Raw genomic sequence first — 13,458 nt, 5'->3', positions numbered from 1 at the left:
ATGATATCGAACATTGCGCTGCAAAGCAACTGGATGAGTTATGGGAGGCTTCATATTGTATATTATGTGCAATCTGCATCTGATAGAGTAGACTTGGCTGACTACCCTACAGCTCAGATTCAAAGTGTTCACAGGATGAAGAATGTATCGGACTATTTGACACTGATGAGCTGATGAAGGTTATCAGCCAGGATAATCTACCGCAGAAGTTGTGATTTGTGATCGATGTCATTATTCGTGGGAAGTGAGTACTATGTCTTAGGGTTTGAAGACTAACGAGTATTGATGATTGTATATAGCTTGTGGAGGTAAAGAGTGATGCAGTAAGGAAAATAGTTCAGATCCAGAGTTTTTTATAGTGTCGAGAAACTGCTTATCTCCTATATGCAAGTATGGATCTGAGCTATACCATAGTTCTTAAGGCCTGTCGATGCCTTATTTTAGGGCCGGACTTTCGGACATTGGGAATTCCCGGATAGAGACAACCGGTGGGTCACTGACGATGCATCGTGTTCCTGAGTGGGTACAGGAGAATCAAAGACCTCGTACTCGACCAGCACCATGTTAAAAGGGGAAACAAGTAAAGCGGTGTATGGAGACAGTCCAACACAGGATGGATGACCGCCCGCAGAGAAAGATAGACTTAAATAGCTCACCGCATCCCTCTCTGTCCTGAAGCCAACTTTCCTACTCTTCTCTCCGATATCCATCGCACCATCGAGAATAATGCATCAATTCAAAGTATACACCCGCTGGCGGCCTCTCACTCCCAGCGAGTCAACAACGCCAGAGATACAACGCGCACACAGCCAACAAGACAATGGCCGAGTATCTATCTCGCTCACCCCTTCTTCACGTTCTGCCACTGAGCGTCCTTGGAAAAGCGAAGCTGCATTCACGCGAGTATTCGAAGCAACCGATAATAACAAATCGGTCTTTGAAGAGGCAGTCGTACCAACTCTTCCCCATGTCCTTAGCGGACGATCATGCAATTTTTTTGCTTACGGACACTCCGGAAGTGGGAAGTCACATACGATCATCGGATATGATTTTGAGAATCCTGATGAATTTGGGTTATGCTTAGCAGCTGCTAGACAACTCAGCGAGACATTGGCTGGTCTTAATCAGGACACTGAGAACCCCGCTGAAGAACTGGCTATTGGGATTCGTATGTTCGAGCTACGCAAGAATATAGCCTTTGATTTGCTCAACGGACGGTGTCAATGTTATGTCCGTGAAGGGCCTGATGGGAAAACGCACATTAGGGGCGAGACTGAAGTCCTCGAAGAGGGCAAAGTTCGAGTCCGTCCGATCGTTACGAAAGCATGTTGGAGATTCGAGGACCTGCGCCAGGAGCTCCTAGAGGGACTCAAATTAAGAGCGACAGGAACATCCACGGTCCATGACCAAAGTTCGCGCACACACGCTGTTTTGGAACTAGAGATAGTAACGAGGGCGCTCCTTGATGCCCGCGATGCGGTTGTCCAGCGGCAATCGGAATTAGTTCCGGTAGGAAAACGTGCGACAGATATCTACATCGAAGAAAATACGAAAGGATATATTCAAAATGCAGACGGCAAATATGTCCCCAACCCTGACTACCAAATCGACCAGGCACGGATCGACGCCGCCGAAGCAAAAAAGGCCGAGTTCGAATCCTACGTGCAGCAGGCCGAGGACAAAGTTAGTGGTATTCTGAAGTCATCCCGTCATTCATGTCTCGGAGGAAAACTGGTTTTTGTGGATCTGGCTGGTTCCGAGTACTATCATGATAAGATAACTTCTACCGTGCCGCGACCGAAGCAGACACCCCAGGAGCAACAAGAAGGCCGGCAGATCAACACAGACCTCCTGGCACTGAAAGAGGTTATCCGAGCACGAGCTTCGAAGCAGGCACACGTTCCGTTCCGGTCGTCGCCCCTGACCATGGTGCTGCGTGACCACTTCCTAGGCACAAATACGACTGACAGTTATTCCGCTATGATCCTCACAGTGTCACCATCGTCGGAGCAATTCGCCGCCACTATGAACACACTGAAGTACGGGAACCTTGTAGGTGTAGCCGGCGGAGAGAAGAAGAGGGTGACGCGGTCGAGAGTGAACCAGTGAGGAGCAAGAACTGCATCCGGAGCATCTTGAATACAGCGAAGTGTGCACTAATAGAACCATTCCATTTGCGACCCCCTTTCCTCGTAACATCGCCGTTAAAGGAGGTCCTCCTCCACTAGAAGTACTTCGACTTTCATCCCCCATCCGTCCCTACCTCCAATCCAGTGCTTCCTTTTCCCGACTTTCCGTATCTTCTTCAGGTCTGCTTCCAGCTCTTGCTTCAGTCTGGTGGGATCAAACCCTACCTTCTGCAGTGAGACCTTCAACTCAATTCCTTGCTTGTTTTTCTTCTTCCCCAGATCGTTTGCCCAGCGCGCTCTTGGCATTGCGCGTGGTCTGGACGGATCAATGACGCCCGTGGGATACACCCGACTGATGACAAGACCCAGTTTCCCTAGATACCGCGTCCACCAGATTTCCTCCGGGGTAAGAAGCGACCGCAGGCTCTTCTTAAAGTCCATCTCACGAGGTGGCAATTCGCCACCATACCTCTCCTGCAGCATCAACGCCAGGCGAGCGCGATCGGCATGCGGTATACCATGCGCTTCCGCCAGGACCCCGGTGCTTGTGCTGTAGAGCGCGGCTGTGGCTGCCGTCTCTTTAGACATTGTAGCGTGCGCATAAAGGATATTGGCAAACGCTTGAATGACATGTGGGCTAATAGAATGAGGAAAAGACCTGTCCTTTGTTGGACGAGGAATGGACGAGAAGGCCATGAAAGCCATCGCCTGGGCCGATCCACGGGCGAAATTCATGGTCGCAACCTGCAAAGGATCCTGCTGGCGGATAACAGGTAGGATCTTGCGATACAGGGCACCCTCTCGAACGCCTCCCTGGCAGAAGTGTGCCTCCTTAATCCCATGAGGAATGGCCTTCGCGAGCACGTTCACGAGGAATGCGACCGAGGGGACTTGTTTTCGGCGACGATCAGACACACGAAAGATATCTTTTGCAGTCTTCGCAACCTTCTTCAACACCTCTGTGTTCTCAAAGTCCTTCTTCCCAACAGTATATCCATTGATGATGGAAATTGGGTAATACTCGCCCCGGACTTGATGCAGATAGAGAAGAAGATATCCCCACCCACGAAATCCCCCTCCAGAGAGATAGAGCTGAAAGCCACCTTCCTTCTTCGCCTTATTGACGAGTCGCTCAGGGATCTCTAAATCCTCCCACGCGCGACGAAACTGACTAGTCATCTCCTGGCGGAATTGCTCCTTGGCCTTGGCCGCCTCATCCTCATCTTTACCCTTCGTTAGAGCTTCCAGTTTCTGCGTCAGAGCAGCAGCACCATAGGGGAAGCTAATAGACCCCTTGGAACTGATACGCACGTCTCCAGCATGGGAAACAATCCAAGTCATCTGCATACTCCCACCCCCGAGGTCAATCGCCAGTCCCTCAATATCCGAAAATCCGCTCGCAATGCCCCACGCCCCAACAACACCCTCTTCATCCTTCGGCAGCATTCGCACTTGGACATGTGTTCTGTTCTGGATGGTCTTAACGAACTCCTCCGAGTTGATCGCCTTCCGCGTCGCCTCAGTCGCAATAATCAGCATCTGACTCGCCGGTACCCCCACTTCCAGACAAACAATCTGGAAGCGAAGTATCGCTGCCACGACGGCATGAATAACCTTCCTCGGTATGGGAATTTGCTTCCCAGTCTTCGAGTCATATTGCGCATCGTAGAGTGAGATGTTGAACCGTTGAGAATAGACGGTTGGCAGGATACGGGTGGTTGGTGGGGAGAGGTCCGTAATTGAGCATCGGATTCCGTTACTAACGGGGTGAAAATTAGATTGGTTCGTGATTTATAAAGTCACCTGTTTCTTGCCTGCCCATATCCACTATCCCATGGAGATATTGTTTTTCCCCTGGTTCCTGCCATTGCGTGCTGTTGTTGTTGTTGTTGTCAGTTGGCTTTTGAGACTGGTAACTGGGGAATTGAGCACCACCACCCATTTTGACGATTACAGTACTTGAGAGTTGGAGAGATGCTCAGCGATAGTCATATTTGGGGTAAGCTTTTAAAACAGAATGTAAGAATACGGGAGATTTAATACATTTCAGTGAAGCCTGGCGTTGCATGCCTTAAGCGGCCCGATGATGTCATGATTGGCGATCATCAACACTTTCAGTTCGTTGCCTGAGGCTTGTATTTATACAGCGTTGAAGTTCGCATATTAATTGTTCTAGCTATCCTTGCCGCGTACCAGAACCTCCAGTTCAAGAATCTAGTGGTACTCCAGCAGTGACCCGTTCAGGTCTCACCCATTTTCCAAATGTCATAATCCCCTCACGCCTGGAATACACCAAAGTTGCCATAGTAAGGAATACACCAGCTATCTGATCCAAATCCAAAAGACGAGCATCAGTCTTCGGCCAGACAGATCGACAAATCGACAGTAACACGATATTAAAAACAATCTGTACGATACAGAAGGTCACCACCCTCTCCCCCCTCGGCCGATATACAATCCGCCGATACGGATACTTGTCGAATAGAGCCTCCCCGGAAATGCCAGAGTACAACAACGTCACAAACAGTAGTATATAAACGGCCAGCAGGACCCGAGGCTCAAGATATGGTTCAGAAAGAACGGCATAGACTACAGTATGACAGAGGAAGCGGAACGTTTTCCACGTCCACTCTTTCACCGTTCTAGGGAAATGGGGCTCAATCTCAACCTTCACGTCGTCTTCCTGCCATGATAGTCTGGTCAGAGGTCCAATGATGGGCAATGTTGATACGAGCACAAATACAGCGGCGGTCATGCCGGGGTCGATCTGACATCGTATCAGACGGAGCAAAACGTCGTAGAGGGCGACGAGAGGATAGCCGATTGTGAGGAGAATCTCTGCGTCGAGTTTATTCACATCTGGGTGTTTTTCTGAGCATTTCGAATGCCAGATGGTGGATAGTGCTGTGGCACATCCTGTTATTAACCAGGCTAGATAGGCACTAGGGCCGTACCATCCCGAGGCACTGAGAGCTAAGTTTGTATTGCTTCTCGTTTTTCCGTCCAGGTTTTGGAACGACCGTCAAAGTCCTGTTGGGGCAGTGTGTTTATCACAGTGTCACCTAGATAAACTGGTTGTTCGGTCATGCTAGTGCCCAAGACAGCAAACCACAATCGTGGACCCCATGGAGTGGGTGTGATTTCGAGAAGGAGAGATACAAGCCATCGCAGTGTCCTGATGTAGAATACAAAGTATCTTGAGCCCCATTTAGCTATAATTCATGATAGCTGTTTGAAATCAATCTGTAACTATCAGTAGCCTAATTCCACGCCCGCATGGCAGTGTACATTTAGAGCGAGCTGCATCGGGCAAATGAATTCATCGTCATCACCAATTCCAACATGGAAATCATAGGCTCTCCGTTGGTGCCACCAGAACCCTTGTAATTCGAAGGAGAGCTCATGTTTGATATCTCTGCACCATCAACGTCCCTCTTATAGGCTTGGTGTCCTCCGCATTCAACGCTATCAACATCCCTCTCGGAAGCCTGGTGTCCTCCCTTGGACTCGTAGGTGTATTATCCTTCTTTTTCAATTCAGGCAGTTACAGGGATTGTATGGTTGAGGATGAGATACAGCGATAGATAGTGAGAATACGTGTATAGTGCACCAAAATAAACACCTTGGGGCTGTGTTAGACAATTGCTAGTGCGTAGCAACAATTATCCGAGGATCTCCGAGCCTATCAAATTATGTGCTTCCGTACGGTGTAAGACGGACTTTTCTTACTTTTGAATCGGATCAGTCTAGAATTTCATGCAGGAAAAGAAATTCAGTATATACTCACACAGGATTATGCCTCAACGTATCACGCATCTAGGGTTTCTTCCATCTCTCGCGATACCAAAATTGCTTATGCGAGCTCGTGCGTTCTGGACTTATTCTGCCCGAATCTGATTTCCCCCCTGTTGTTTCTTGTGCCCCACAGCCGTTTCTCATACCAAGTAGAATCAATCATTTCCTACGTGAACTGCTTGCCGACTAGTGTTGGGGTCTTGGGTTCTTCGTGGCGACAAAGCATAAATAATCATGGGCAGCGAAACGCTACCATATATCGTCTCTACGGCGAACGACTCAGAGCCATCGAGGATTGACGACTCAGATCAATATGATCCGCTTTTAGATGTCGACCATAAAAGGTTTTAGAACAAAGTGAAAACCGAGTTGGCAGCCAGGCCCGAAGCCGCTTATCACTCCTACGGCGCGGCTTGCTTCTCTTGTCCATTCTCTCATTCATCATAGGAGGTATCAACATTGCTATGCTCTCTTTCGTCAAAAACGCCACTATAAGGACTGGTGACGAGATTGCAGCCGTCCGAATGGGATTGACAGCAACTGTTCTACGTCGACCCTCGGATCAAGCGACTGGGTATGAATTCGGCCATTGTGAAAAATCCATTGCAGAGGCCCGGGAGCTGGGCTGCATCTTCGATCCAATGTCCTGGGAGTGGCAGCGGCTAGAATGTTACCACGCTGACTTGGTAAACGACTTCCTGCAGAGAATGGATTGGCATTTCTACCTGAGCAATACAACCCTTCCGACGGAGGAGGTGCCACGCGAGGAATGGGAACGTGGGGACCATTCTCTTCTTTGGGGGCTACGGATGTGGCATCAATCCCATTGTACCTATTCCTGGAGGAAATTTCACGACGCCTTCCGTCACCGAATGCCCATGGACAACGATATCCTCCAGCCTAAGCACACGCTTCATTGCGATACTGTTTTTCTTCACGATTACGACCCGCAGATTTCGGTGCCGTGCGATAATTGGGAGGGTGGATGCCGTACGACGGAACTTCATGCAGGATTCAATCGTTGCGGTTGGTATTGAAGTAACACTAAAGATTGGGGCGTGGCTCAATATAGGATCTCCAGAACCATGTCAAAGTTAACCAAGTCAAGGGCGAGTGGTTTTAATCGTGTTGAAGGCGGATATAGCTATGTAACTACGTTACAATTAGCCCGTGTATGATACTACTCAGATACTAGTGAAGCTCTTTGATGATATGAGTGATTGTCCTCCTCATAGTTCTACCGTTGAAGGCTAAGATCCAAGGGTGGACATGTGACTTGAGTAGACATGTGACATACTGGTTTTGATTTAGAGCAGAGAGTGTATGTAGGGGATTCTGCGTACTGACTACTAGTGCTGAGGCTGTCCATTGAACATCGTTGGAAAACCCACATGGGTCTGTTATAGTGTGTCACGATGCTTGACCATCGAATATACCCGAATTACCATACACAACTAGTATAAGGCCCTAGCGATAAGGTGGCATCGATTGCGCAATAGGCGGCAGGGGCTCGCTAGCTTCCTGACAGGTATTAATTAATTTCCCTTTACCGCTATCTCGTCAAAAGAAAAGCAAGAGCGGAAAAAAACGCCACACGACATTATGCCACCAGGGTGCTCGCTCCAGGCTGATAACAATTTCGGCCCTGCGATAGATCCTGGGTGCCGCGATGGCTTTGATTTCACACTATTGTTCGAGCAAGCCATACTTGGCCTCGTTCCTGCGGTCGTATTTCTCCTCGTGTGTCCTCTTCGATTGCAAATCCTGGTTAAGAGAGATGTACGGACTCAGCCTCACATAATGAGATTGGCAAAGCTGGTAGGCACTGTCGCATCCCTACTCGCAGAGTGAAACACGTGGTAACGTTGATTTCACCTCAGATAACCGCCTTGGTTTTCGCCGCTATTCAACTTGCCTTGCTTATCAGCTGGGCAAAGAACACCCGGCCCAATACAAAGTTGTCCGTGGCATCGAGTGCAATAAATTTGGCAGTGGCAATGGAAATTGTGGTCTTGTCTTGGGTGGAGGATGAGCGATCAGTTAGACCGTCATCACTCCTCGCCATCTACCTTCTCTTCACGTTACTCTTCGATGTTGTACAGACAAGGACTTTGTGGTTGTCACCTGGGAATCTCCTAGTTCCTAGTCTTTTCACGGCAAGTGTTGCTGCGAAAACTGTCATGGTGCTGTTTGAGAGCTTAGGGAAGCAGAAATACCTCACTGGCCCCTATCAAGGTCTTCCTCCAGAGTCGACGAGTGGAATTGTCAATCGATCGTTTATGTGGTGGTTGAACCGTCTCTTTTTCAGAGGTTTTCGATCTTTGCTTACTACTGAGGATCTTGATCACCTCGATAAGCCCCTGAAGTCCGCGGCAACGGCGCCGAAGGCATTGAGAGCTTGGGCACTACGCCGGCGCCCTGAGCGCCGCTTCGAGTTCCCGTGGCAGATGATCCAAGCGTTCAAGGGCCCGCTGGCTCTAACAATACTTCCACGCCTCTTCTTGATTGGATTTACCTTTTCACAGCCCTTCTTGATCACATCGATTCTCAACTGGCTTGATAACTCCCATAGCGCGAGCAATCACGGTTACGGCCTCATCGGCGCCACACTTCTGATATACTTGGGAATGGCCCTCTCAACCCTCATATACGACCAGCTTTTGTGTGAGTTTGTAACAATGTTCCGAGGGGCAGCCTCATCGATGATCTACAACCACGCCTTACACATCCCCGATGGCACCCTAGTGGACCGTTCTGCCACAATTACTCTAATGACTACCGATGTTGACCGGATCATCAACTGTCTAATCACTTTGAATGAATCCTGGGCGCGGACGTTTGAAGTGGGCATTGGCATTGCGCTACTCGCGCTTCGATTAGGGTGGGTTTGCCTAATACCATTAGTGGTCGTTCTGAGTAAGAATTCAAATCTCACTACATATGCGATAAGTCGCTAAAAATCAATCACAGTATCTAGTGGAGGAAGTATTTATATCTCGAAGAATATAGGAGGACATCAGAAAATATGGGTGGATGCCGTACAGCAACGCATAGCGATCACCCGTTCAATGCTGGACGGTATCCAAACCGTCAAGGCGACTGGTTTAAGCCAAACCTTTCTTCAGCTCGTACAAAGGAAAAGAGCCCAAGAAACCCATCAAATGGCCAAGTACCGCTGGAGTGTGGTCTGGAAGAATATGATCCAGAATCTGCCTTGGGCCTTGGCGCCAGCTTTGACCTTCGTCGTCTACGCTGCTCAAGGAAATGAACTAGACGTTACTAAGGCGTTCAGCAGTCTGTCCATCATAACTCTTCTAACGAATCCGGCTTCTAAGCTATTAAGTGCGATTCCTTCCATAACTGCTGCGACGGGATGTTTTGATAGAATACAAGCATTTCTTCTGCTGCTAACCGGTCCTCAATACATAGGGGAGGGCTTTGTTCGCACGAGGGAAACGGAAGTCGATGCATCTCCGCATATTGGCGGAGTGAAATACATGACTTCCAAGGGCTCACCAGAGACTCCTGACCTTCCAAAACCTGTCATCTTCATGGAAAAGCTCAGCATACGCCCATCTTCGTCGGCAAAAATTGTCTTAAGAGATGTTAACTTAGAAGTCCCTCTAGGAGCGTTGGTCATGATCCGGGGGCCAGTTGGATCAGGCAAATCGACCTTGCTTCGGGCTATACTTGGCCAAGCAGTTTGCGGGACAGGTTCCATGGCAGTGATCATTCAACAGCCGGCCTTCTGCGCGCAAACACCGTGGGTTCCAAGTGGCACCATCCGCGATGCGATCTGTGGAACTTTCTCGGAGAGCCCCATAAGGGAGGGTGCATTTGATCAAAAGTGGTATGCGGCCGTTCTTCACGCATGTGCTCTGAATTTGGACCTAGATTTGCTTCGCGATGGAGACGCCACGCGAATTGGACACGGCTCAGGTCATGTGCTGAGCGGTGGTCAAATGCATCGCATCGCTCTTGCTCGCGCGGTATACTCTCGCAGGAAGCTTCTACTATTAGACGATATATTCAGCGCACTGGACCGGAAAACTAAGACTACTATCATAGCGCGTCTTTTGGGAGTTGATGGACTGCTCCGAAAAGTAAAATCAACCATAGTTTTGGTGACACATGAGAGTAAAACTCCATCCAAGATTTCTTTGTCGCCTCTTACGGGCTAACACCCTGGTAGTGGAGCAGCTATGCCATGCGGATCAGATATATGTTCTCTCGGATGGGCATCTTCGTCCGGAAGAGCCCTGCGAAGGGCACGTCCATCAAGGTCCGGGGGATGACGCCGTGGAAGCTGACGGATCGACGGGATTCATAGAGCTGACGATAGAGGACAAAGCCGCCATGATCTCCGAGGCGAATGAGGTCGACGATCTCAGGAGGGCAGCAGGGGATTCTGCTGTTTATATGTATTACTGGCATTACCTTGGCTGGACGAAGGCTGCGGTATTTGTCTCCTTCGTGACAATGAATGTCTTCTCTAGCACGTACAGCCGTATGTGGATTCTCACTTGTGCCACTCCCGATATCACTGACATCGATCTTCTACTAGAAATCTGGCTTGAGCGATGGGCTGCTCGTAGTGGAGCCCAAAAGGCACTCTATGTCACGGTGTATATCTTCCTCGCCATTTGCAACACCGTCGGAAATGGTGGTTATGTTTGGCAAGGTGTTCCATGCGGTAGTATATCATGAGCCACGATTCCTAACAAATTATAGGGCTATCCTCATTCTGATCTCGCCCTCCACAGCGCGCCGACTCCATTATGTCGTACTAAAGACTGTCTTAATGTACACTCCATTTTTTTTTTTTCTCGCACCTCCGTCAATTGCTGACACCTCAAAGGGCAACGCCTCGATTTCTAGCCACTGTTGACATCGGGTCAATACTAAACCGATTTAGCCAGGATATGACCCTGATAGAAAGCGATCTGCCTATTGGCATCTTAATCATGGTCTCAAGTAAGATCCCTAACATTTTTCACAATCTCCGGAAAGATTTGCTGACCACTATCGGCCGCCAATTATCGATGTTAAATGCTGATGAATCTAGATCTCTTTTCATCAATTGCCAGTGCTGCACTAATTGCGACCGGATCGAAGTACATGGCAATATCCGTACCGTTCCTAATCATCTTTGTATTTCTCTTACAGCATTTCTATCTGAAGACATCACGACAACTTCGACTGCTAGACCTGGAAAGCAGAAGTCCGTTATACTCCCATCTTCTCGATACGGTCGAGGGTCTTGCTACCATTCAGGCCTTCGGCTGGGAAGTAGACTTTGGAAAAGCCAATTCAACATTGTTGGATGTTACCCAGCGCACGTATTATATGCTTAATTGCATCCAGCGCTGGCTCACATTAGTCTTGGACCTCGTCGTCGCTGCCGAAGCGGTCATTGTCGTCAGCTTAGCTGTGTCTTTAAGACACACTACGAGTGTTGGATTGCTTGGAGTATCGCTCAATAGCATTCTCGGTATGTCTTTCTAGGACAATTTACTTTACCGGTGCGGTCGTTTGGAGGTCTTGATATGCATCGTTACACGTCCTCTAGCTGACTCTTCTCCATGAAGCTTTCAATGGTAGCCTTTCATCTCTCATATCGGGGTGGACACAATTGGAGATATCCCTTGGCTCAATTCTACGCGTCAGAGAATTTGAACGCGCGGTGCCACGTGAGTTATCAACCGAGCAAGAAATCCCCGTCGACTGGCCATGTCAGGGAGCTATTGAGATCTCAGCCATGACTGCACAGTACAGGTATGTATTCCACAAGATACTATACATTCGCCTATCGCCACTTCAGAGTTCGCATTACTAACAAAACACACGAACAGTTCTGAAACAACAGTACTGAGCGACGTCTCTCTGAAGTGTTTGCCAGGTCAGAAAATCGGTATCTGCGGACGTACAGGGAGGTAAGTATCATCTCCCCGGGGGTCCTTTTTTGTTGTAGGATTAAGCAGTCCTTAGCTGACTTTGCCACCGCGTAATAAACTAGTGGGAAGAGCTCTTTACTATCAACGTTATTGGGCATGCTCACCGTGACCCGCGGCTCGATCGTTATCGACAACATTGACCTCGCTACCCTTCCCCAGGATATAGTCCGCGAAAGGCTCGTCACCATTTCTCAAACACCACTCATCATGGTTGGTTGTACAGTTAGGTTCAATGTAGATCCCACCGAACGCCTCCCAGACACAGACATCATCACGGCTCTCATCCGAGTCGGAATCTGGGATGGTGTGCTCCTCGAACGGGGGGGACTAGATGCCGAGATAAACGATACTCTATCGCTATCGCGAGGCGAGCAACAACTGCTACAATTTGCTCGTGCCATGCTGAAAATACAAGCAAGAAAGTCTAGGATCCTGTTGATAGATGAAGGTACCAGCAGCGTCGATGTGGAAACTGATGCTCGCGTGCAAGACCTTCTGCGACAGGATCCCTTTCGTTCGTGCACGGTCCTTACAGTTGCTCATCGTGTTCACAGTCTATTGAGTTATGATCTGATCGTCGGTTTATATCGGGGAAGGGTAGTCGAGATAGATGAGCCTATGGTTCTCAGGAACCGGGAAGATAGCATCTTTAGGAACCTTCTCAATAGTGGTGGATACTAGTTCACGAAAGAGAGATTTACAAATCTCACCCATCGTACATATGACCCTTGAAACATGTCTCAAGTACAATAACGAGCGCTTCATCATTTGCCTCTGTTTTCTGGGCTTGCGTGACCATTTGAGTAATCGGCCAAGAATAGGAAGTCTAAGTCACTTTCGTGCTGTATGATACCTGATCTCTCTGGTAAGGCTATGGATCCTCCAATACGAGGGTAGCCATGGTGTAGCAGTGATTCAGTGATATAGCGCTTTAAAACTAGTAATCTTATCAATATCAGGACAAACGTAGCACAAATTATTATCAGAATACTAGTATCAAAGGTCTTGCACATATCAGTCAAGATAGCGCATATCACGTTCCCCATTACAGTCTCTTACTCAATTCAGTATGATCTGAAAGTCTCTTGCCTCTCCGGTCCAAGATGAGGTTAATCGGCATTTGTACCAAGCAAGCCAAGCTACCGGTTTCCAGGTTTCGACTGGACCAAGCGTACTATATGTTGAACCCCACAAATTAAGACTTCCAAAAGCTTGGTCTCAGTATTTAAGCTTGATCCACTTCTTCCACGGCCTGGTAAACCTCCTTTGATCGCGCCAACCACGCTGCAACAGGATTGCTATAAAGAGGACATCGACGCAATTCATTTCTCCATATCCCTCGGCTAACGGCATATGCACCTTGGATATGAAGGAATATGGGGCTGTCAGATCCGTTTTATGGGGACTTTACGAGGGCTTTCTGCGTCAGTGGTAACTTCATGGTCTTCCTCGTGTAGGGTGTTATTTTCTTGAAAAGAAAGTTAAAAGGGAATAGAAGGAAAACGAAAGAGGAGAGGGATAGAGAGATACATAGGCTTCAACGGAGGGGAAACATGAAATCCTTTGACAGCTACTGGTAT

General features: G+C 48.5%; 5 protein-coding genes across 5 annotated transcripts; 3 read left to right on the top strand and 2 right to left on the bottom strand.

Moving 5' to 3' along the window:
- F9C07_6688 (uncharacterized protein) lies at positions 1-174 on the top strand (the record flags this gene model as incomplete). The annotated part of the gene is made up of 1 exon (XM_071511498.1): positions 1-174. The coding sequence occupies one exon, from the start codon at positions 1-3 to the stop codon at positions 172-174; it is 174 nt and encodes a 57-aa protein (XP_071364270.1).
- A 552-nt stretch (positions 175-726) lies between these two features.
- On the top strand, positions 727-2,109 carry F9C07_6689 (P-loop containing nucleoside triphosphate hydrolase protein; the record flags this gene model as incomplete). The annotated part of the gene is made up of 1 exon (XM_041286700.1): positions 727-2,109. The coding sequence occupies one exon, from the start codon at positions 727-729 to the stop codon at positions 2,107-2,109; it is 1,383 nt and encodes a 460-aa protein (XP_041147261.1).
- Positions 2,110-2,204: 95 nt separating this feature from the next.
- F9C07_2203677 (Ppx/GppA phosphatase family-domain-containing protein) lies at positions 2,205-4,071 on the bottom strand (the record flags this gene model as incomplete). The annotated part of the gene is made up of 2 exons (XM_071509566.1): positions 2,205-3,888; positions 3,944-4,071. The coding sequence occupies 2 exons, from the start codon at positions 4,069-4,071 to the stop codon at positions 2,205-2,207; spliced, it is 1,812 nt and encodes a 603-aa protein (XP_071364269.1).
- A 2,656-nt stretch (positions 4,072-6,727) lies between these two features.
- F9C07_6691 (uncharacterized protein) lies at positions 6,728-6,931 on the bottom strand (the record flags this gene model as incomplete). Its single annotated transcript, XM_071511500.1, has 1 exon — positions 6,728-6,931. The coding sequence occupies one exon, from the start codon at positions 6,929-6,931 to the stop codon at positions 6,728-6,730; it is 204 nt and encodes a 67-aa protein (XP_071364268.1).
- Positions 6,932-7,314: 383 nt separating this feature from the next.
- F9C07_1629417 (multidrug resistance-associated protein) lies at positions 7,315-13,273 on the top strand. The gene is made up of 11 exons (XM_071508263.1): positions 7,315-7,742; positions 7,805-8,840; positions 8,895-10,061; positions 10,117-10,431; positions 10,489-10,549; positions 10,656-10,727; positions 10,783-10,898; positions 10,990-11,415; positions 11,513-11,699; positions 11,777-11,857; positions 11,941-13,273. Exons 1-11 carry the CDS (start codon positions 7,527-7,529, stop codon positions 12,557-12,559), a joined length of 4,296 nt encoding a protein of 1,431 aa, XP_071364267.1. The 5' UTR covers positions 7,315-7,526; the 3' UTR covers positions 12,560-13,273.
- Positions 13,274-13,458: the final 185 nt, after the last annotated feature.

Source organism: Aspergillus flavus, chromosome 5, assembly GCF_009017415.1.
Source record: "Aspergillus flavus chromosome 5, complete sequence".
In the NCBI taxonomy this organism is placed as follows: domain Eukaryota; kingdom Fungi; phylum Ascomycota; class Eurotiomycetes; order Eurotiales; family Aspergillaceae; genus Aspergillus; species Aspergillus flavus.
Note: the sequence above shows the minus strand (reverse complement) of the source record. Positions and strands in the feature narration are given on the sequence as shown.